General features: G+C 41.2%; 1 protein-coding gene across 2 annotated transcripts in view; it reads right to left on the bottom strand.

Moving 5' to 3' along the window:
- Positions 1–24,802, bottom strand: part of ST6GAL1 (ST6 beta-galactoside alpha-2,6-sialyltransferase 1) — a 128,252-nt gene that overhangs the window by 77,681 nt on the left and 25,769 nt on the right. For both annotated transcript variants that reach the window (XM_044002103.1, XM_044002104.1), the window contains exons 2-3: positions 23,640–23,739; positions 19,682–19,797 (exon numbers count right to left, since the gene is read on the bottom strand). In XM_044002103.1, coding sequence (XP_043858038.1) covers positions 19,682–19,739 — 58 coding nt within the window. In that variant the 5' untranslated portion in view covers positions 19,740–19,797; positions 23,640–23,739. The remainder of the gene's footprint in view (positions 1–19,681; positions 19,798–23,639; positions 23,740–24,802) is intronic.

The following is a 24,802-nucleotide window of genomic DNA, read 5'->3' as shown; positions in this document are numbered from 1 at the left end:
TCATTCAAAAGATAAGGAAGATGAAGTAACTTGTCCAAAATCAACAAAGTTCATGGAAGACCTGGGATTAATTCTTCTTTCTCTGAACTGTAGCAAATTAAGACCCTCCTGCCCCAGGGCTCACAGTGCCTTGATTGGTGAGTATCTGAGTGCAAACTCGCATTCCCCCTCCCACCTCCAATCTGGCCAGCCCCAACATGCCTCACCTTCCACTTGGGTTCAATTGCCATTTACTTTGTGGGCATGAATACATTATATTAGTATGGCTCCTCCCCTAATGCTTGCCACTTCTTGCTCTGAGATTCCTAACAAAGTACTATGAAAAAGTCACCAAACTGGGCAGACCCTTTGGCCTGTCCTCACTTACCTCTCCAGGGTCTACTTTTGTTTGTTTGTTTTTTAGTGAGGCAATTGGGGTTAAGTGACTTGCCCAGGGTCATACAGCTAGTAAGAGTTAAGTGTCTGAGGCCGGATTTGAACTCAGGTCCTCCTGACTCCAGGGCCGGTGCTCTATCCACTGCACCACCTAGCTGCCCCCCAGGGTCTACTTTTGGAAGACCTTAGTGTGGTTCTAAGCTACCCCTACAAGAATACAATCTCCTGGGGCAGCTAGGTGGCACAGTGGATAAAGCACCAGCCCTGGATTCAGGAGGAACTGAGTTCAAATCCAGCCTCAGACACTTGACACTTACTAGCTGTGTGACCCTTGGCAAGTCACTTAACCCCCATTGCCCCCCCCCCCAAAAAAGAACACAATCTCCTTCTGGAAGGACCTATCTGGCTCATATGTGTAGCCTTGTCCTGGACACAGATAAGGACTTAATGATGACTGCTTTTTCATTCTTTACAAGAATAGCCAGGAGGCCTTGAAGGAGTTAATAAGATATATCCTGGATCAATGATTTCACTTGATACAGGTAACTCCCAGATGAGGAAATCCCTTTGACCAATGCAATTTGGCCCTTTCAAAGATTTATTGAGTTGCCCAGGGCACTTAGAGGTTAAGTGACTACTAGTTCAGAGTAACACAGGCAGTATCCTGTCTAAGACAAGACTGGAACACAGATCTTCCTAGCTCAGAGAGCAAACTCTCTAACCACTACACTGTGCTGCCTGTCAGAGTTGACGTGCTTTTGGGGATGACTTGTTTTATGTCTTTGTTAAGAGATAGGGAAAGGGTTTATTTTGAAATGAATATGGTGGAGCCAAGATGGCAGAGAGGAAGCAGCAAGCTGCCTGAGCTCTCCTTCTGTTCCCTCAAAAAGAACATTAAATCAAGCCTCTGGACGAATTCTGAAACTATAGAACCTGAAAAAAGACAGGGAGACAAAGTCTTCCAACCAGAGATAATTTAGAAAACTTCAGGAAAAGGTCAGTCTGACTCGGGCAAAAGGGAGGCCCAGCACAGGGCAGCAGCCCAGTGCCGAGGGGGTTGGGGCAAGTCAGCAGGAGCTGCCGGCCACAGCCGAGCAACTGAGGCCCCTGGAACCTGGCTCAAAAATCTGGTGGCCAAGAAGGACAGTGGAAAAACCAACCTGCACCAGCCGGGAGGGCCACGAACAGGTCAGGCAGGATCGCACGCCGGGATCGGGCACCTGGCTGAGCGCACACAGACAGGAAGTGCAGGGGGCGAACTGCACACCCTATAAAGGCCTCAGAGTAAAAAGCCGGTCATAGAGCACCTATACCCCTGCACAAGAACCCCAAAACAGGGACCCTGGTGCCCCCAGAGCAGACCTCAACTCAACTTAAAAAATAAATAAATAAGCTGCAATAATGAGTAAGAAGCAAAAAAGAGCCCTCTCCATTGAGAGCTTCTGTATCAATAGGGAAGAAGCCAACGCAAACTCAGATGAGGACAATGCCCTCAAATTGCCTACATGTGAAGCCTCATGGGGGAAGGTGAATTGGTCTCAAGAACAAAAAGCCTTCCTGGAAGAGCTCAAAAAGGATATTAAAAATCATCTGAGAGAGGTAGAAGAAAAAATGGGGAGAGAAATGAAAGCAAAACAAGAAAACTATGAAAAAAGAATCAGCAGCTTGGAAAAGGAAGCCCAAAGATTGACTGCAGAAAACAATTCCTTAAAAAATTCATCTGGCCAAATGGAAAAAAAGGTGCATAATCTCATTGAAGAAAACACTCCCTTAAAAAATTCACTTGACCAAATGGAAAAAAAGGTGCATAATCTCATTGAAGAAAACAATGCCTTAAAAATTAAAATGGGACAGTTGGAAGATAAGGAATCCATGAGACACCAGGAATCAGTCAAGCAGAATCAAAAGAATGAAAAAATAGAAGAAAATGTGAAATACCTCATTGGAAAGACAACTGATCTGGAAAACAGATTGAGGAGAGACAATTTGAGAATCATTGGACTGCCTGAAAGCCATGACCAGAAAAAGAATCTAGACACCATATTCCAGGAAATTATTAAGGAGAACTGCCCTGATATCATAGAATCAGAGGATAAAATCATCATTGAAAGAATCCACCGATCACCTCCTGAAAGAGACCCCAAAAGGAAAACTCCAAGGAATATTGTAGCCAAATTCCAGAATTATCAGGTGAAGGAGAAAATACTCCAAGCAGCCAGAAAGAAGCAATTTAAATATTATGGAGCCACAGTCAGGATTGCTCAGGACCTGGTAGCTTCAACATTAACGGACTGCAAAGCTTGGAATATGATAGTCCAGAAGGCAAAGGAGCTTGGATTGCAGCCAAGAATCTATTACCCAGCAAAAATGTGCATTTTCTTTCAGAGGAAAAGATGGACATTTAATGACATTGGGGACTTTCAATCTTTCCTGGTGAAAAGACCAGAACTGAGTAGAAAATTCAATCTCAACATACAAGACTCAAGAGAAGTTTAAAAAGGTAAACAGAGGGGGGGAAAAAGAAAGGTTACCCTATTAGGTTAAACTGTTTATATCCCTACATGGGAAGATAATACTCATAACTCTTAAGAACTGTAAATGTATTTGGGCAGAGAGGACTTTACACAGAGGGTATAAATATAAATTGTCTTTGATGTGATGATACAAAAAAAAATTAAGGGGTTAAAAAGGGAGTCTATGGGGAGGAGAGGAAAGGGGAGGTGGAAGGGGATGAATTATATCATATGAAGAGGTAAAAAAAAACCCTATTACAATAGAGGGAAAGAAAGGAGGGGTGAACAATGTTTCAATCCTATTCTCATTAGATTTGATTCAAAGAGGGAATAACATATACGTTCATTGGGATAAAGAAACTTAACTCATTCTTTAGGGAAGCAAAAGGGGAAGGGAAAGGGGGGGACTGATAGAAGGGAGGACAAAAGCAAGGGAGAAAAGGGTAAAGAAAAGAGAGGGGGTGATAAAAAGGGAGGACAGATTGGGGGAGGCAGGGGTAAGAAGTAAAACGTTGGTGAGGAGGAATAGATGAAAGAAGGGGGGAAAAGTACAAAGGGGGTAAATAGAATGGAGGGGAATAGACAGTCAGTAATAATAACTGTGAATGTGAATGGGATGAACTCTGCTATAAAACGGAAGCAAATTGCAGAGTGGATTAAAAACCAGAATCCTACAATATGCTGTTTACAAGAAACACATTTGAAGCAGAGAGATACACACAGAGTAAAGATAAAAGGCTGGAGCAGAATATATTATGCTTCAGCTAAAGTAAAAAAAGCAGGAGTAGCAATCCTTATCTCAGACAAAGTGCAGGCAAAAATAGATCTCATTAAAAGAGATAAGGAAGGAAATTACATCTTGCTTAAAGGTACTATAGATAATGAAGTAATATCAATATTGAATATGTATGCGCCAAGTGGTATAGCATCCAAGTTCTTAGAGGAGAAGTTAAATGAGTTACAAGAGGAATTAGACAGTAATACTATACTAGTGGGGGATCTGAATCTCCCCCTCTCAGAATTAGATAAATCTAGCCGAAAAACAAATAAGAAAGAAGTGAAAGAGGTGAATAGATTACTAGAAAAGTTAGACATGATAGATGTCTGGAGAAAATTGAATGGGGATAGAAAGGAATATACCTTTTTCGCAGCAGTACATGGCACATTTTTAAAAACTGACCATGTATTAGAGCACAAAAACATCATAGTTAAATGTAGAAAGGCAGAAATAGTAAATGCATGCTTTTCAGATCATGATGCAATAAAAATTACATGTAAGAAAGAGCCAGGGAAAAGTAGAATGAAAATCAATTGGAAACTAAATAATTTCATTCTAAAGAATGAATGGGCCAAACAACAAATCATAGACAATCAATAACTATATCCAAGAGAATGACAATAATGAGACAACATACCAAAATCTATGGGATGCAGCCAAAGCAGTGCTTAGGGGAAAATTTATAGCTCTAAATGCTTACATGAATAAAAAAGAGAAAGAGGAGATTAATGAATTGGGCATGCAACTTAAAAAGCTAGAAAAAGAACAAATTAGAAATCCCCAATTAGATACTAAATTAGAGATCCTGAAAATCAAAGGAGAAATTAATAAGGTTGAAAGCAAAAAAACCTATAGAATTAATCAATAAAACTAAGAGCTGGTTTTATGAAAAAACCAATAAAATAGATAAAATATTGGTTAATTTTATTAAAAAAAAAGAAAGAAGAAAATCAAATTACCAGTATCAAAAATGAAAAAGGGGATGTTACCACCAATGAAGTGGAAATTAAATCAATAATTAGGAATTATTTTGCCCAACTGTATGCCAATAAATTTGACACTCTAAATGAAATGGATGAATATTTACAAAAATACAAACTGCCCAAGTTAACTGAAGAAGAAATAAAATCCTTAAATAAACCCATATTAGAAAAATAAATTGAACAAGCCATTAATGAACTCCCTAAGAAAAAATCCCCAGGGCCAGATGGGTTTATGGGTGAATTTTACCAAACATTTAAATAACAATTAATTCCAATATTATACAAATTATTTGGAAAAATAGATGAAGAAGGAGTTGTACCAAATTCGTTTTATGACACAAATATGGTGGTGATACCAAAACCAGGCAAAGCAAAAACAGAGAAAGAAAATTATAGACCAATTTCCCTAATGAATATTGATGCAAAAATCTTCAATAAGATATTAGCAAGGAGATTACAGCAAGTGATCACCAGGATAATACACTATGACCAGGTGGGATTTATACCAGGAATGCAGGGCTGGTTCAACATTAGGAAAACTATTAACATAATTAACCATATCAATAAGAAAACCAACCAAAATCATATGATTATCTCAATAGATGCAGAGAAAGCTTTTGACAAAATACAACACCCATTCCTAATAAAAACACTGGAGAGTTTAGGAATAGGGGGAGCTTTCCTTAAAATAATAAACAGTATCTACCTAAAGCCATCAGCAAGTATTATATGCAATGGAGACAAATTAGAGGCTTTCCCAATAAGATCAGGGGTGAAACAGGGATGTCCATTATCACCCCTATTATTTAATATTGTACTAGAAATGTTAGCTTTAGCAATCAGAGAAGAGAAAGGAATTAAAGGAATTAGAATAGGCAAGGAGGAAACAAAACTATCACTCTTTTCAGATGATATGATGGTATACTTAAGGAATCCTAGAGAATCAACTCAAAAATTACTTGAAACAATTAACAACTTTAGCAAAGTAGCAGGATATAAAATAAATCCACATAAATCATCAGCATTTCTATACATGACTAACAAAGTCCAGCAGCAAGAGATAGAAAGAGAAATTCCATTTAAAGTAACAGTAGATAATATAAAATACTTGGGAGTCTACTTGCCAAGACAAACCCCTCTGGAAGGGGAGAGGGAAGGGAGAGAAAGATAAAATTTGGAACTCAAAACTTTAAAAATGTTTATTAGAAAAACCATAACTGAATGGGATCCCAATAAGAGTTCTAGTTTCCATGTTCTTGGAGGGCTCCTGGCACATAAGTTTCCCAGGTGCTCCAAAAGGACTAATAGCTTCGTGCCTCTTCAAGTACCATGAGGCATGCATGAGCAATTTTCCCTTTTAAATTTCATTTTACTTATTCCAACCCATTGAAAGCTGTTGAATCTGAACTCTGTCATCAAATATGTTTGCTGTCCCTCCCAGTTTTGGATCATCTTCAAATTTGAAAAGTCTATCATAGTGTATACACTTTGATCCAGCAATAACAATATTAGGTCTGTATCCCAAAGAGATCATAAAAAATGGAAGAGGACCCACAAGTACAAAATATCTATAGCAGCTCTTTTTGTGGTGGCAAAGAATTGGAAATGGAGGAAATGGCCATCAATTGAGGAATGGCTGAACAAGTTGTGGTATATGAATGTAATGGAATACCATTGTGCTATAAGAAATGATGAGCAGGGGGCAGTTAGGTGGCGCAGTAGATAAAGCACTGGCCCTGGATTCAGGAAGACCTGAGTTCAAATCTGGCCTTAGACTCTTGACACTTATTAGCTGTGTGACCCTGGGCAAGTCACTTAACCCTCACTGCCCCGCAAAAAGAAAGAAAAAAAAATAAAAAGAAATGGTGAGCAGGATCTTTCAGAAAAACTTAGAAAGACTTATATGAATTGATACAAAGTAAAGTGAGCAGAACCAAGAAAACATTGTACACAGTAACAGCAACACTGTCCACTGATCAACAATGATACACTTAGCTCTTCTCAGTAATACAATGATCCAAGACCATTCCAAAAGTCTCACAATAGAAAATGCTCTCCACATCCAGAAAAAGAACTATGGAGTCTGAATGCAGATCAAAGCATACTATTTTCACTTTTTTTGTTGTTTTTGTTTTTTCTTTCTCATGTTTTTTCTTTTTTGTTCTGATTCTTCTTTTACAACATGACTTATGCAGAATTGTTTAACATGATTGTACATGTACATCTATAATCTGTATATAAGCAATCTGCTTTCTGTCTTGAGGAGGGGGGAGGGGAGAGAAAAATTTGGAACTCAAAATCTTATAAAAATGAATATTGAATGGGGCAGCTAGGTGGTACAGTGGATAAAGCACTGACCCTGGATTCAGGAGGATCTGAGTTCAAATCTGACCTCAGACATTTGACACTTACTAACTGTGTGACCCTGGGCAAGTCACTTAACCCTCATTGCCCAGCAAAAAAAAATTTTTAATTAAATTAAAAAATTAATATTGAAGGGGGCAGCTAGGTGGCGTAATGGATAAAGTGCTGGCCCTGGATTCAGGAGGACCTGAGTTCAAACCTGGCCTCAGATACTTGACACTTACTAGCTGTGTGACCCTGGGCAAGTCACTTAACCCTCATTGCCTTGCCAAAACAAACAGACAAAACACACACACACACACACACACACACACACACACACGCAAATGAATATTGAAAACTATCTTTATGTGTAATTGGAAAAATAATTACTATTAAGTGAGGGGAAAGTATATTTATTATTAAAACTGAGAAGAGCTAAAAAGAGAAAGAAAAAAGTTCATCATCTATAATGTTCATCCTTAGAACTGAAGAAAATGTTTAATAACAGACGACCAAAACCAGATCGTTGGGGCATTCCACTAGAGACATTCCAAGGTGATATTGAGTCATTCATGGCTCCTCTGGTCCTCGGAGGCCCTCCAGTCCATCTTCTGCATTTTACGTGTGAGAAAACTGAGATCCAGGAAGGCTAATTTGCCCATGGTCACAAAGGGAGAAAACATCAGAGGCAAGATTTGAACTCAGGTTTTCCTGACCCCAAATCCAGAAATTTATTGGCTCTGTCCCACTGCCTCCCTTAATCAAGCTGCCTACCAAATACTGCCGTCTAACCCACATCTCTTCATCATTTCTAGGAGGACACTTGGCCAGATAGCTTTCAAACAATTTTCTGAAATCTAAATTTTCTGTGTCGATGACCCGGATGGCTCAGGCCTGAAATGACTTCATCTCATTTGTGACATTAGCAGAGGCAACATTGTACTCCCCACGTGGAAGTCATTTTATCAGACTTCACATTTGGCTCTTCAAAGATCTGCATTTTCTCCTTCCTTAGACTAGCTTTCCGGGAGCCTTGGATGTCTCAAGGATCCTGGAGTAGCTATAAGTTTTCTCTCATCTCCAGCTCCCCGCTAACTCCATAGGAAATGCAGTGATTTTTATTTTCTGCTGCCTGTCCTTGGACTCTAAGATGAAGAATTCCCTAGAGGAATGCAAGTAAACACTCTTCCCCTATCAAAATTATTTGAAGACAATGGGTAGAGGTGGGGAGGCAGTGTTAAAAATGACTCTCCCAGGGGTAGCTAGGTGGTGCAGTGGATAGAGCACCAGCCCTGGAGTCAGGAGTACCTAAGCTCAAATCTGGCCTCAGACACTTGATACTTACTAGCTGTGTGACCCTGGGAAAGTCACTTGACCCCAATTGTCTCACCAAAAAAAAAAATTACTCTCCCTATTTTTTATGATAGGTTTCTAACTTCACATGAGTATTTTGAACAAATGTTGAAAACTGGTTTATCTCCAAAAAGTGTCAGTGACAACCTTCTGGTGGACTTCTATAGCAGGAAGCCAACTGTGTCCTCTTCTTCACCTCTCCAATCCTGCCTAATCTTTGACACTCAGGTAAGGGCCCTTCTCCTCCAAGAACCCATCCCCACACACTCCGACCCACACCTGGCTTCCCTTTCTATAAACATCTGCTGCCCTTACTGCTCATCCCATTAATAAACCCTAAGTTCCTAGATCTAAAATTGGAAGGGACCTGAGGGGCCATCCAACCCAAACCCTTCATTTTACAGAGAAGGAAAACAAAACTCAGAGAAATTAGGTGACTTATCCAAGGTCACACAATAAAGTACAGAGATGGGATTTGAAGCCAAACCCTCTGTCTTCAGAGCCCAGGGCTCTTTTCATTATATTGTACTGCCTGAATCATTTATATAGAATCTTTAGGCAAGGTTTCCCCTCTCAAGGGCTCTATTTCTCCATCTATAAAATGGGAGAGTTGAACTAAAAGATGCCTAAACACTAACATCCTCAAAATCTTCCAACTTGGAGCATTTGACTCTTTTATATCTGTATGTCTTGTTCCTCTTACAAGACAAGCAATGAGCATGTCCCATAATTCTCCTGAACTTGGTGGACACAGGGTAGTTGTAAGTTTGAACCAAATCTCAGCAAGAGGATTGAGTAATGGAACACAGGTTAGCTCAGGATAAACTGTCATATCTCAAACAATGAAGGAATGCAATGACTGATTCCCAATTATGCACTGTAAAGGCAGGGAGCCAAGGAATAGAAAATCACATCCAATGGATGACCATCAAAGCCTTCCTGTTTAACTGAAGTTCCAGGGGCTGTGTATCCCATGCTTGAGTGGGCATCACCCTTGCCTTCCTGGGACCATTTCATTCAGGCTTATGGCAAAGTGCATTTGCAATGTGCAATGCCCACTCTGACTGGACAGGGTAGAAAAAGACAAGCAAACTATAATCAAAATCTACAGGACAGATGTCTAATCCCCAACGTACTTGGGGAGTTGTTTGTATTGGCTATAGCACTGGATGTCACTGATTTTAAATCAACTAAAACAGCAGAAGCTGAAGCCATGGGTGGGAGTTGCAAGCAAACCATTATAGGCTACGTGTCAGGAAAAACTCTTTCATGATTGGAGCTGTCTTACAAATAGAATGGTCTGACTCAAGAGGTGGTAGATTCCCCCTTCTTGGAGGTCTTAAGTAGAGGCCACTTGGAAGGTATGTTTTAGTAACTTTTTGAGACTATGGTTCGGACTAGATGCCCACTTTTTAGGGCTTTTCCAACCCTTGATTCTCTGGTTCTGAACCTTTTAATCACAGTGAGGGGTCTGTTTAGGGTATACGTGATCCCTAACGAGGAGACTCTGGGAAATATCTGTTGTTTGTCCTTTGTAGTCAGAGGACAAATGACATCATAATGTGGGGGTCAAGGTACAGTGTGTCCAACTGTGGCAGATCAGTCTAACATGAGCTCAGAAGGCTCAGGCACAAATAGTCCACTAAAACATTTGGAATGGAGATGGCTCTAGATCTGTGCATCTCACATTTCCGTTGTGCTACTGTGATTCTGCTTTGCTCATGGAACACAACGCCTTCTTTGATATGGGCATGCCATGCTGCATAGTCCTGTGCCAATGTTTCCCATGTCTCACAATCAATGCTAAAATTAAACTTTAGTATTGGAAAACATTTACCCCATAAGTGGAATTCTATAGGATCTGTTTGATCAGGTCTATTGATTGGGAGGGGGTGATCAATTCAAAGGGGGGTGTTGAGGAAGGAACAGAATTGTTTATAGAGGGGGCACCCATCATTCCTCATCCCACAAAGACCTTGGTTATAGAAACATTGATTTCCCATGTACAGTCCTCAGCTCCTAAGTGTCCATATTGGATTCCAGTTCCCTTTGACATTGACATGACTACCACAACTAGAATCTTCTTTGAATTGAAACATTTGGGATTAAGGCTCCAAGCTGGCACCATTTCACACTTTACAGACACTACCCTCCATTTCCTGGCCTTTGGGGCTGGCACAGCTACCAAACCAATGAAATTCACAGGAAATGAAAACCTCTAAACTTTCCAACTAGGCTGTTCTGGGATGGTATGAGATAGAAATGGAAGAATGGAATTAACAAGCAAGAAAAGAATGGGGTGGGAATGTACATAGAATGAAGTTGGGTGTCCTTTTGTAGAAATTGATGATGTTAATTACCACTGATGAGATGTTAGCTGGCAAGATGACTGGGAGGAACAAAGAAAGGCAGAATTAGAAGGCAATGGAAACCAAATTGAAGAAGACAACAGAAACAAAAGTAGACTAAGCCCATCAAAGACCGCTCCTACATTTGTGCTGTATATATTTTCCCATTTCCTTCTCATCTCTCCTGTTAGAGTAGAATCTCCGTGTGAGTAAGGATTATTTCATCTCTTGACTTTGTATGTGCAGGGCCTAGCACGGTGCTGGGCATAGGATATGCTTAATAAATGCTTGTTGACTGGTCTGTTTATACATTGTTTTCTTACAATAGAATGGCAGCTCCCTGAGGTGTACACTCTTGGCTATCGGTGCCTAACCCAGTGCCTGGTACATATATGAGAAGGGTTTAATAAGTGCTTGTTGATTGATTGATAAATCCTAGGCAGGCAAAATCATGAGTTATGAAACAATCTCTGTGGTACTAAGGTCAGAGGCCTGGGACTCAGAGGCAGTGTTAACAAACCCAGAATCTGCTCCCAAGTGTGCTAAGTACTTATTAGAGCCTTCCAACTCCATGCTTTCCAAATACAACATGCTGGGGAAAAAGAGGAGACAAGTACACCCCTGATGGGTGGAACTCAAGTACTATAGCAGGGTCCCCCTTTTTCAGATCATGGTTCCCACAAGATGGCATAAAACTGTGGAGAGGCTACCTCTCATGAGCTTGCAAAGCATATAGGTGGTATTCAGAACCTCTGACATTTGAGCCAAATACTTGTGTTTTCTGATAGAGGAACTGGTAAGCACGTAGCCCTGTAAAATGTCATGTGTCTTGGTTTCTGGGGCAGAAAATCATTATGCTTACCACCTTCAGACTACATGCTCTGCCTCCTCTAACCAAGACACAGGAGAACCGCAAAGCTACATGATCGTGTGGGAACTCTTTGATCTCTTATGTGAGGAAGTGGCTTTTTGCCCCCCCAACACCTTTTCTCTCCATGACATTTTTTTTTCTGATTTCAACAGAGCTAACATTACTTCAGTTTGTAAGTTTTTACTTTCTCAATAATTGTACCGCCCATCCCTGGGTCCAGGAAGATCGAGAAAGTGGGACAAAACTCTCCAGCCAATATCCGAAATAGACCTTTCAGTAGTTAAAATTCTCATGCCATTGTTCACAACACTGTTTCCCATCTCCATGCCCTTATTCTGACTTTCCCCTATGCCTAGAATGCTCTCCATCTTCACCTCTGCCTCATCATTTCCCTGGCTTCCCACAAGATTCAATTCAATCCTCCTTCTCTTGAAGGTCTTCCATGGATCTCCCATCTGCTAGTGCCTTCTATACTCAGATTGCCTTCTATTTACTCTGTATGTATCTAGTTAGTTGCATGTTCTCTCTTCCCCCTCTCCTCCCATTGAATGTGAACTCCTAGAGCTCAAGGATTTTCCTTTCCTTTGTTAATGCCCCCTACCCTCCCCCCCCCCTCAGTGCTTAGCACAGTGCCTGGTATACAGTGGACACTTACGTGTTTGTTGAATGGCTGATCAAAGAAGGAAACCTCAGCCCACCACCATCAAAGCCTTCCTCCAAGGTGTTATTGTAACTTAGAAGGGACCCTGTGCTTGCTTTACTAGTTCCTGAATGCTCTACAAGTAGAACAGGAACTCTGGCATGTTCTCTAAACCTTCAAGGGCCTTGAGAATGAACCTGGTGGTGGTGGTTGGTTTCTGTAGCCCAGCAACCAGCCCAGCCATGTTACAAGAAGCCCATCTCCAAGGTGCCTGAAGGATAGTGAATTTTCCAGTTCAATATCTCAGAGGCAAAGAACCTAGTCCAGCAGCAAGGTTCTTAGCCTAGAGTCCATGTACTACCCAAAGTGGTCCGTGGATAGCTCTCTGGAGGTCTAAGAATTTGGATGGGAAAAAGTTACATCTTTCTTTTCGCTAATCTCTAAATGAAATGGCATTTCTTTCAATTATTTAAAAACCTCCTGAAGTGAGGTCCATAAGCTACATTGGACTGTCATTTTGTGTCATATAATGACCTCCAAAAATTAAGAACCCTTAGCTGAGAGAGTTGCAAATGATGTCAGTGAAGAGAACAGAATTCCCCTAAAGAAACTGCCTTGGAGCCCTGAAATACTAAAATAATGAAGAGGAAAATAATCTTCAAAAAGCAAGCCCTTTAACAATGAAAATCAAGAAAGCGAAGTCTGGTTCTGGGTCTTTGAACCCGATGATGCACGGATTTCAATCAATCAATAGACATTTATTGAGTGCCTTCTGTATGTCAAACACTATGCTAAGCACTGGGTATACAAAAAGAGACAAAAGACAGTTTCTACCCACAAGGAGCTAACAAAAATGTAGAGATATGTGTGCTTATGTGAGAATTATGGCCTTGCAACTACCTTCATGTATGTGTAGAATAGTTGCTTGATGCAATGATGCCAAGCCTGGAGCGAGGAAGCTTCATTTGAGTTTAAATCTGGCCTCAGACACTTACTAGCTGTGTGATCCTAGGCAGATTGTTTAATCTTGTTTGCCTCAGTTTCCTCATAAAATGAGCTGGAGAAGGAAATGGTAAATCACTCCAGTATCTTTGGCAAGAAAACCCCAAATGGGGTCATGAAGAGTTGGACACAACTGAAAATTACTAAACAATAATAATATGTATATGTGCATTTGAAGAGAAGGATGTGAATGTCTACTGGTGGATGAATTATATATGTACCTGTACAAATGAAGAACTCTAATCAAGGGAATGGCCAACAGTGATTTTAGGGAGGACCAATGACCAAAAATAATAGCCACCTCTTGACCAAGAGGTAAAGGATTGGACACGTACAATGTGACACATTTCTGGACATGTTCACTGGTAGAATATGTTTTGCTGACCATTCATATTTATGGAAAGGGTTTGGGTTTTTTTCCACTGGAAGGGAAAGAAATTAAATGTTCATTCTTCAAAATTTAATTGAAAAACTATATGTAGCCATGTGCTCCCATTTATAATTTGGGAAGTGCATGTAGGAATGTGTGCCAATAGATGAATCCTCCACATATGTGTATATGTATGAATATATGTGCTTACATAGAGTGTCCACTCCCTAAGGACAAGAATTGCGTCATCTTTGTCTTTGTACGCTCTTCATCTAGCAGAGTGCTTGTTAAATTGAACTGAACGTGTGTCTATATGACAGTCTCCATGGAACTGAAATGATGAAGATCAGAAAGATAATACACAAGAATGACAACAGCATAAATAGACGAGACAACAACCAAATGTCAAAAACCGGAAAGTGCAAAAGTATAGTGACCAAGCAGGGCCTCAAAGAAGAGGGCTAACAAAGTACCTCCCTCTGCTTCTCGTAGAGGCGGGGGTGGGGGGTGGGGGGGCTGGGTGTAGAGCTGCATGGCATGGCAAGAGATTGTTTAGTTTTGCTGACCTTTCCTCCCCCTCTTTTTTTATTCATAGTAAAGGGCTGCTCTCTGCAAGGAGATGGGGCAAAGGATATATTATGAGACATAGATTGTATAAAAAAACAAAAGCCATCAACAAACATTTACTTTTAGAAAGAAAATGAGGAAGAGCAAAATCAGCAAAAGCTAACCTTTTGCTCCAATTCCTCTTTCTTTTTAAAAAAAAAATGTTATTGTTATATGATATGGCTGTGGGAGGCGGAACGGAAGGATACTGGGAGAAGTTTTGGTCATGTAAAAAATGTCAATAAACTTTTAAGAGAGAGAATGAGAGAAAGAAAAAAGAGACAGAGATGGAGGGGAGAGAGAAAGAGAAAGAAGAGAGGAGAGGGACAAAAAGGGAGGGAGAGAGAAAGGAGAGAAAGGGAGAGGGACAGAGAAGGAAGGGAAGAGAGAAAGAGAGGGAGATAGAGAAAGAATGAGAGGAAGGAAGGAAGGAAGGAAGGAAGGAAGGAAGGAAGGAAGGAAGGAAGGAAGGAAGGAAGGAAGGAAGGAAGGAAGGAAGGAAGGAAGGAAGGAAGGAAGGAAGGAGAAAGAAAGAAAGAAAGAAAGAAAGAAAGAAAGAAAGAAAGAAAGAAAGAAAGAAAGAAAGAAAGAAAGAAAGAAAGAGGGAGGAAGGAAGGAGAGAAAGAAAGAAAGGGGGAAGGAAGGAAGGAGAGAAAGAGAGAGTGAAAAGTGGGCTAGAGACTGGGATTGAAGGATTGCAGTAGAAACAAAGTATATGATTTTATTAGTCACACAATGAAAACTCCCGGAAGGGTCCTATACCTTTCCCCTAGTTTGTACCTTCCAGAGATTCCCAGAATCTCTGATTCTCAGAGGTTAGGAAGAGTCCTCAGAAGCTACTTTCTATATGCCCAACAACAATTGCCAAAATATTCTTACAAGGATAAGTCTAACCATGCCATTCTTCTACCCAAGACTGTCCATCGGCTTCCTATTGCTTAGCATTCAGTTATTCATAATCTGGTTTTACTGCCCTGCTCCTTCTAGACTTACTTAGCATTATGTCCCTTTATGTACTCGATGTTTCAGCCAAATGGACTAACTTGCTCTTCCCCAATCTCTTCATTCTATCTCCTACCTTCATGCCTTTGTACAGGACATCTCCCACATCTGCAGTGCAATCTCTTCACTCTCCTCTCCTCTCCTCTAGTTCTTAGAATTCTCAACTTTCTTCACTACTTAACGGAGGTGCCACTTCCTACAGGAAGCATTTGATCACCACTACTACCATTAACCCCTAATTGGGAGGGTTCTTTCAAACTGGTAAAGGTTTAACAACCTGGAGGGGGGGGGGTGTGATATGTACACACAATACACTTTAAAATTTAATCTGCATTATTACCATTTTCTCCATCACTTAAGACAATCAACAGCAAAACAATAAATTGAGCTCTGATTTGTAGGCTTTGCCAACTTCCAAGGTATAAGTATGCACACTGAAAATAAATCAGTTCTTGTAAACTGGCAAGAGCTGACTCCAATAAACCCCCCTTTTCTCTCACTTCTCAAATGTTCTTGTCTCTCCTCTATTTACGTTTTATATCCCCTTCCCACCCCCATGACAATGTAAGTTCCTTGAGGGCAGAAACTGTTGTTTTAAAATGTGGTTATTTTCTGTCTTCCTATCTCCAACAACTCTAACAGCTTGGTGTATTGAGGCCTATTAAGTGGGCACTTAATAAAAGATTTCTGAGGGGGAAATAAGGTAAATGAATAGCACAGAGAGGTCCGTGGGGCAACACATGGTGGGCGTGAGCAAGCCTCAATGTATAAGGGATGAGATACCATCAGGACAAAGTACAGTAGGAAGGGAAGATGAACTGGTCACTTGACAAAGGTGAGGGGTGACAGGTAAACAGCCAGGGGTCTCCACTGATATCCTTGTGGTATAAGGCCTCCAGCACATTTAGATGGACCCCCTGTGGAGAACTGATGGGAGGTCATGGTCCAAAGTCTCACAGGCATGGATAAATTGTGATCTCATTGCTGGCAACCAGACCCATGAGATCACACGGCTAATGCAATATTTCAGTTGAATACTTGAGATTGTGGCTGTGAGTGCCACATCTGTTCTGCCCCCCTGCCCTTGAGAGCACCTAGGAAGGGGTACTTATATTTGGAGATTGGGGGGAAGGAGAGAAGCATTTTTAGCCCAAAGAAAGAGCTATTTGAGAAACAACCAGTATAATAGGAGGAACCAGGCAGAGAAGCATTTTCTTCACCTGATGGTTCAATCAACAAGGACTCATTTGTTCCCCCAGCTGTTTTACTCCTGACCATGAGTCATCATAGAAGAAGCAGACAACTGAGCCTTCACAACACAGACCTAAGATCTCCTTCCTGGTGGAGTTTTGGAGCCTTCTTAAAACTTAGCGTTCTGCTTCCAAAGTTTCTAATGACAAAGGATGAGCCCATTTATTTCAGAGTAGAAGGCTTCTGGTGGACAAACTCCCTCTATCAATGTAGACAGGCACCTGTTTTGTGGCAATATTTTTAAACAGTTCCCTGGAACCCCCCAAATATGAGGGGCTTGTCCAGAATCACAAAAACATTGCCTATTTTCCCATACCTATTACATACTCCTGTCTTTTCTCCACCTCTTAAAATTCCTTGTTGCCATTGGTTAGTCATTTTGTTCGTGCCCAACTTAATGACTCTGTTACAGTGGTTTGCCATTTCCTTTTCCAGCTCCTTTTACAGATGAAGAAACTAAAGCAAACAGGGTTAAGTGGCTTGCCCAGGCTCACACAGCTAAGTGTCTGAGGCAAGATTTGAACTCAGGAAGATGAGTCTTCCTGACTCCAGACCCAGCATTCTATGCACTATGGGGCCACCTAGTTGCCACTTAGAATTGCTAGTTTCCTTCAAGTCAGGTAAGCATCACCTTTTTCATGTAGCCCTGCATGATCCCGACAACAGCTCATATTCTGCATGCCTGATCCTGACAGTAGCTAGTCAGTCCCCTTATGGAAAATTTACCTTGTATTTCTGCATATATTTTTATACATATAATGTAGCACCAGCTCATCTATGTAACAATAGATTGTCACAGAGACAACAGATGCTGCTACTGTATCTTTAAAAGACAACAGAATGAAGACATTTTGGAGAGTTGTTTGTGTAACTGAAGGTCAAAATGGGGCACAGGAAAAAATTAGGATCGAGAGAATTTCTTTCCTGAAGGAACCATTTCACCCCTTATCTTGCAAGGTAACATGAAGGGAGTTTTCAAGAAAAGACTTTAGTTGGTATCCTGAGAGAATGGAATGGTTAGACTATGCTTCCAGAAATGAGGAACAGTTTTAAAATTGGCTATAGGTTATTTTAGCTGTGATCTTCCTCAGAGCTAATATATTTTAAATAATTATGTCTTCCTTTTATTGCTGGTTATGCTGTTAATAAAACATATAGCCAGTAACCTTGATGTTTATACATAAAGATATTAGAGGGTTAAACATATATAGAGATAAACAAAAGTTTACGGAGGAAAGTGGTTTCTTTAATTCGTAAATTGTATGTGACAAACTGAGGTAGAGACTTGGAACTGATTAATTAGAGAGATGAAGTAATTTTAGTAATTTATGAAGAAATTTCAAAAAATATCCCATTGTCTTAAAACCTATGGTGAAGGGGGCAGCTAGGTGGCGCAGTGGATAAAGCACCAGCCCTGGATTCAGGAGGACCTGAGTTCAAATCCAACCTCAAATATTTGACACTTACTAGGTATGTGACCCTGGGCAAGTCACTTAAAACTCAATGCCACAAACCAAAAAACCAAAAAACCAAAAAACACCCTATGGTGAGGTTGAATAAGGAAAATGGTCCTGTAGCAGGTAGGATACTTACCCCTACCTAGGATATTTGGAGAGAACCTAAAACTCTACTACATCTGCTACATATATTATCTTTGGGGGTGGGGTGGGCAGGGCAATGCGGGTTAAGTGACTTGCCCACGGTCACACAGCTAGTAAGTATCTGAGGCTGGATTTGAATTCAGTTCCTCCTGAATCCAGGGCCGGTGCTTTATCCATTGCATCATCTAACTGCCCCCTGCTACATATATTATCTTACCTAAAAGAATGCAAACTCCCTCAATGCAAGTGCTATTCATTGTAGTATATAGTGTAAGATGCTCTGAACCTATTTCTGCCAGACTGCTTTCCAGTTTTCTCAGTAATTCTTGTCAAATAGGGATTTCTTTTCTTTCCCAGGCAATTTATGTTTTCAGATTTATACTGGGCAAACACTGGTTATTGAATTCAATTATTTTTTATTCTTCTCTATCTAATTTGTCCTGTTGCTCTGCTTTTCTATTTTTTAACCACTAATATATGCAAATAAAAACAACTCTGAGGTTGCATTTCACACCCAGAAAGCTGGCAAGTTAACAAAAGACAGGAAGCGAGAGGCTGTGATAGATACATTAATGCATTAGCAATGGAGCTGTGAATTGGAAAGCAATTCAGAATTATCCTGCTCTTTATATCAGAGATATTGCACTGATAGGAATATATCCCAAGGAGGTCAGTAACAAAAAGTTACACAATATACATCAAAATATATGATCAAAATACATAGAGTAGCACTTTTCACAGTAGCAAAAAAAAAATGACAAAGAAGAGATCCATCAATTGGGAATGACTCAATTAATTTGTGGCTCATTAGTATAATGGAAATAAAGAACATGATGAATACAGAGGAAAGTCATGTGAATTTATTCAAAATGAAATGAACAGAACCAGGAAAATTCTATATGCAATGAATACCACAACTTAAATAGAAAGAACAGCAAAACAATCAACAGAAATGCTTCAAAATTACAATGACCAAGGTCGTCCCCAAAGAAAAATATATGATAATACATTTCCCCTTACATTTTTGCACACCATAAGTGGGAAATACCACATATAATGTTGGACTTTTTGATATGAAAATTTGTTTTGCTCAACTCTCTTTTCTGCTTTATTACAAAGAATGGCCCATTATTGGGTTTTTTATTGTTTAGGATGGCTCTTTACTACAAAAATGTGAGAGGAATAAAACAAGTAAAGGAGTAAGTGGTATAAAAAGTCAATAAAATATGGGGTGGGATTTTTTTAAGAAAAAAAGACATCAAGTACTCTCACATTGTTTCTATTATTTCATAACCATAAAATATTTAAAATGGAATTTTAATGGAATTTAAATGGAATTAAGGATATACCTGATGAAAACATGAAAAGAGAATCAGATGACCTTCAGTGATCATTTCCTTCTGCAGACCACATTTTTGTAATCATGTAATTAACTAAAAATAAGATTCCCCAGTATATCTTCTTAGTGTTTACTTTTAAAAATCCTTTTGCTTGGTAGGAAAACCTTTAACATCACTCTTCAAACAAAATGTCTCCAAGATGCTGGAAGCTGCCACTTCATCTATGACAGAGGGTTCACTGACTGAAAATTGACCCCAAACAAAACACAAAACAAAGACACAAGTTCACTTAAGGTGCTCACCAATATCACAGAGGCTGTCCTGCACAGTGGCCAAATGGAAAAAGAATTCCTCATTCATGGTGACATTCTCCAAACACCCCCATTCACAGGTGACATCGTACTAATAGCATTTCACCCTGGAACAAAACAAAGCCAAGTCAATAAAATCTTTAACGATTTAAAAGATATTAGGTTAGCCATCTATACAGGAAAAGCAAAGTGGATGAATAATGTATGTTGCACATGAACCATGAGAGTTCTCCTCAGCAATCAGAATCCTCCACTGAGGTGAGAAGGCAGTAGAAGAGACAGCTTATTCATCCAAGTGACCTTGCCAAAACAAATGTGTGGCCACTGTGAATGGTAAAAGACAACAAAAAGGAGGGCATCCTCATGAACCACATGTGGTCTCCCCAATGTCCACAAGCAGTCTGGGAACCCATTTCTCCTCCTGAACTTGAGAAGGCTCAGCTATAGGGTAAAGGGCCCAGACCCTCAGTCTTTTTGGAGGTAGAAAGGAGTAGAAACTAGTGGTACCCCTGATACCAATAAGATATGCCTCCTTGCCCCCACTTCACAGCTTTTAGGTCCTGTGATCTGAGCCTCTCCTCCTCTGGCCCAGCAGTGTCACTGACAGGGGAGTCCACAGTCTACTAACCTTCCTACTGCATGTGAGTTAACCTCACACTTCTCCATATGTTTGATCCCCCTCTTCTATGTCTTGCACCCAAGAAATTACTCTCACAAGTACAAGATGGAGGAGGCATTAGTCAACAGTTTGTCTGGAAAAAAGACATGGGAGGCTTAGTGGACCACAAGCTCCACCAGGGTGAAAATGATGGCTAAAAAAGGCTAATGCCATCTTGAGCATGAAGAGTCATAACTTCCCAAATAAGCAGAGGCTGGTCCATATGGGTAGTATATCAGGTTTCATTCCATTTTAGAATACACACAGATAATCTAAAGAACATGCAAAAGAATGCAATCAGAATGACAAGCCACAAGTCAATGTCACATGGGACGTTGAGCCCAAAGAAGAAAATCCTAGAGGATGGAGGGAGAGCATGACTTAAAAAAAAAAAATCTTAAAGTGCTTGAAAGCACACAGGTAGCCTCAGGGATCTCTTCCCACTGGGAAATGCTACAGTTCTGTGACTCATACTCATGTCATCCCTAAGGGCTCCATTCGGGTAGCCATGCCCCCAGTGTTGGTACCAACGGGCTAATGCTGTTGGTACCCACATGGCCTGGGGAAAGAAGAGCCTGCCTGCTCCAGTTTCTTCCTTTGTCAGACCCTGATGAAGGTCCAAGGATTAGAGTGGCTCTATCCTTCACCCAGTCCACTGCGGTCTGTACCCTAGCTGTTCCAGAGCCGCTTCTGAGACCCTCTAAACTAAGTCACGTGCAGAGCAAAGTTCTATTCGCCCCACCTTGGTTACATCCCAGAGCTAGTGACAAAGGCCATCTCCAAAGATTCCTGGCCCCTCTCCAGTCAGATTTCTATCCTCCCTTCAAAGAACCTTCCTTCAGCCTTGGACTAAGCCTTCTTGCAACCTTTCCTTTGCCATTTTCCGACAGCCCCAAACATCACATTCAGAATTTCCCTTCTGGTTACCTGGACAATTGAGCAGAGTTTAGTCCTAAAACTCTGCTACCAGAGAAGTGATGGGCAGAGAGCAGGACACAGCCAGAGACAAAAGAAGATGGTCTGCCCTTTCAGAATCCAAGAACTGAAGCCTAGACATGATTGGCTCTACTGGTCAGGAAAGGGGAACTCTCTGCAACCATGCGAATAGTCACAAAGGGGACTTTCTCCTTGGCCTTTGTAATGAGGATCTTACACAAGCACACTTAGAAAAGTCTCCTGGGAGGAGATGTCACCAAGCCCATAAATGCCACTGTTATGGCAACACGGTAAAGAGCAAAGAATGCTGTTTGGAATCATGGCTCTGCTCGTTAATGACCTGTCTCACCTTGGCAATGTCCTTTCTTCTCTGTGGGCCTCAATTTACTCATTTGTAAAATGAGGAGGCTGGACCAGGTGACCTCTGAAGTGCCTTCTAGAGCCAATAGTCTATGACTGAGTGCCAAGTGGCAGGACTGGGGTAAGGTCACTATCAGGATTGGCAGTTTTATGCACTGATTGATAGACTAGTACTCCAGGTACACAGTTAGTGATAAGTAAGCTCGAAGGTTCATGGGCCGGGAGATTTAGAACTAGAAGAGATCTTAAAAGGGAATCTAGTTCAATCCTTTCATTTTAAAGATAAAAAAAAAATGCCTAGAGAAGGGAAATTATTTACCCAAGGTCACACAGGTAGTAAGTACCAGAACCAGGATTTAAATCTTGGTCATCTGGCTCCAAATTCCATGCCCTTTCCACTGTGCCATGCTGCCTCTTCTTTCAAATTTAATCCAATTCTTTTAGCTAGAGGCATAGCCAATGGGAGCAGGTGTCAGATGGTGGGAAAAGCACCAGTCATTAAAGAGCCTAAGTCCCAGGTCCAGCTCTGCCACAAGCCTGCTGTGTGATCTGTATGAAGTACCTGACCTGAAGTCAGGAAGACCTGAGTTCAAATCCAGTCTCGCTTAATAGCTGTGTGACCCTAGGCAGGTCACTTAACCTCTGTCTGCCTCAGTTTCCCAAACTGTAAAATGGGAATCATAATAACACCTACCTCACATGGTTGTAGTGAAGATCAGCAATACAATATTCATAGTTGTTGTACTGCCTGGCACATAGTAGACCCTTAAGTTCATGTTCACTTTCTTCCTCTAACTCTCAGTTCCCTCATCTCATTGGACTATAGGATCTCTAAGGTTCTTTCCAACTCTACATATGTGATATTTTGTGAAATACCTCTCAACCAAAAGAGTCCCATAGACACAAAAATATTTGTAGTGGTACTTTTTCTGGAGAAGGAAGGAAGGGAGAATGGATCCTAAATACCTACCTGATAAGATAGGAAACCCTTTGGATTGGGGAAAGAAGATCGATGAATTCTAATCCCAGCTGGGGCATCAAGGGACTGTATGGCCTTGGACAGGCCACTTCCTTTCTCTGAACCTCTGTTTCCTCAAATAAGTAAATTAATCTCTCTCTCTCGCTCTCTCTCTCTCTCTCTCTCTCTCGCTCTCTCTCTCGCTCTCGCTCTCACTCTCTCTCACTCGCTCTCTCTTTCTCTCTGTCCCTCTCCAATAAGAAAACCCTATGTTTCAGCAATGAAAGAATGGGCAAGAGGAAGACCAGTGATTGCTTGGTCATTGCCACAGCTTTCTACTTCTATTCATCTTCAGGTTCCTAGTATAAGGTGTTGGGGCCTGCCCCTTTAATCCAGGGCCATCTCCTTAGGAGAACAGGTGCATCAAAGGCTGGGGGCCTGTAAACCTGGCTCATTGTTGCCAGAGGGTCGCATTCAGGCCTCTCATCTTTCAGGTTTCAGAGGGAGCTGGGAAAATCCAAGCCCCTGTCCAAAAAAAAAAAAGTTTAAACGGCAGGACAGAAAAACAAAAAGCCTTCTTGGGCATAATGCCACCTTTGCAAACTGACAGGCTAATTAAACCAAGGCAAAGCCTGGACTGAACCAGAAACCATCTTGGAAACGTCTCTGAAAGGCTCACCTGTTGCCTCTGCTAGCTGGCCAGAACAGGCCAACAGATGGAAGTTTTTCCACATGATCAAATATACTGAATTATGCTTAACTGATAACTTGGTTGGTTGGGAGGAGATGGGGGAAGGTAACTGAAGGTGGCACTAATACACACACAGCATCGATAAGAAAAAGAAAGCAGAAGGAAGGAGAGGAGAGGAGCCTGTGAGCTGGAGAATTCCAAATTCCCACCTGATATATTAGGAAAACGAGCCCAGGAGGAAGAAGGCATGAATTCTAATCCATGTGTTGCTGTTGAGTCACTGTGTGACCTTGGCCAAGTCACTTCCCCTTCTAAGTCATACCAGGATGATGGGGGTGGTGCTTACCTTTCAACCATCTGGAGGCCTGGGATAGGTATGTTGGATTTAACTGGTCTCTGCCAAGCTTTGCCCAATGAGTCTCTGAAGTCAGCTCCACCTCTGCCTGCTGAAAAAAGAAACAAAACAAAAATGAGGTCACTTCAGTATGAAGGGAGGACTCTTGGTGCATTCTCTGGAATAACAAAGCAAACACCCGCTCTCCCACCTGCTACATCAAGGGAACAGCTTAAAAGTGTGCCCCTCACCTGCAGCTCTGTCTTTAAACCAGCACACCTGCCTGCCCACCTCATTCCCCAAGCAGTGGACTGCCTCCCACCCCATCCCCCCTCCCTCAGACCACTGACTGCCTCCCACCCCATCCCCCCTCCCTCGGACCACTGACTGCCTCCCACCCCATCCCCCCTCCCTCATATCAATGAATTATTCAGAAAGAAGAGAAAAGCTCCCGTCTCTAGCTCTGTAATTCTTTCATAATAAAAACAAGTTCTTACAGATACAAAACCCAGCATTTTCTAATAAATTAGCTTGTACCAACAACCAGGGTTTTATGTTCAAAAGGGTGATTTGACGACAAGGGTCTGCTTGGAATGAAGCTGTCTGGCCAATGCATTAAAATTAAATTAAATTAAAATTCCGGTTTATCTCTCCTGTTCTTCAAGCTTTTAAAACTGTGACGTCATTTCCTTAGGATCATGGATCTAAATCTAGAAGGGGCCCCTGAAGCCAAATCCATAGGATCCTAGGAGATTGGAAGGCATCTCAGAGGCCACTTAATTTTATTGACGAGGAACAGATTCAGTGACAAGGTCACACAGGTGGCAAGTGTCAGAGGCAGTTTTAATGGATTCGCCTCCAGCACAGCACCATTTCTCTTCCTACCATACCACACTGCTTCCTTCTTCATTGGATGGGACTTTTGCTTTCAGGAGCCCTACAAGGCCAGATGTTACTGAATCAGGCCACTGGGGTATTTCCAACAGAAATGAGCTTGGAACTCAAATGTTCTGACAACCAACATGGCTGAAGTCCATCTCGTGGCTTTAGGACCATAACTCTGAACTTACACTCAGAATGGGATGAAGAAAGTAGATATTAGGTTGAGAGAGATGGGGAGGAAGGAAGGAAGGAAGGAAGGAAGGAAGGAAGGAAGGAAGGAAGGAAGGAAGGAA

The sequence above is a fragment of the Dromiciops gliroides genome, chromosome 4 (assembly GCF_019393635.1).
Source record: "Dromiciops gliroides isolate mDroGli1 chromosome 4, mDroGli1.pri, whole genome shotgun sequence".
Taxonomy (NCBI): Eukaryota; Metazoa; Chordata; class Mammalia; order Microbiotheria; family Microbiotheriidae; genus Dromiciops; species Dromiciops gliroides.
Note: the sequence above shows the minus strand (reverse complement) of the source record. Positions and strands in the feature narration are given on the sequence as shown.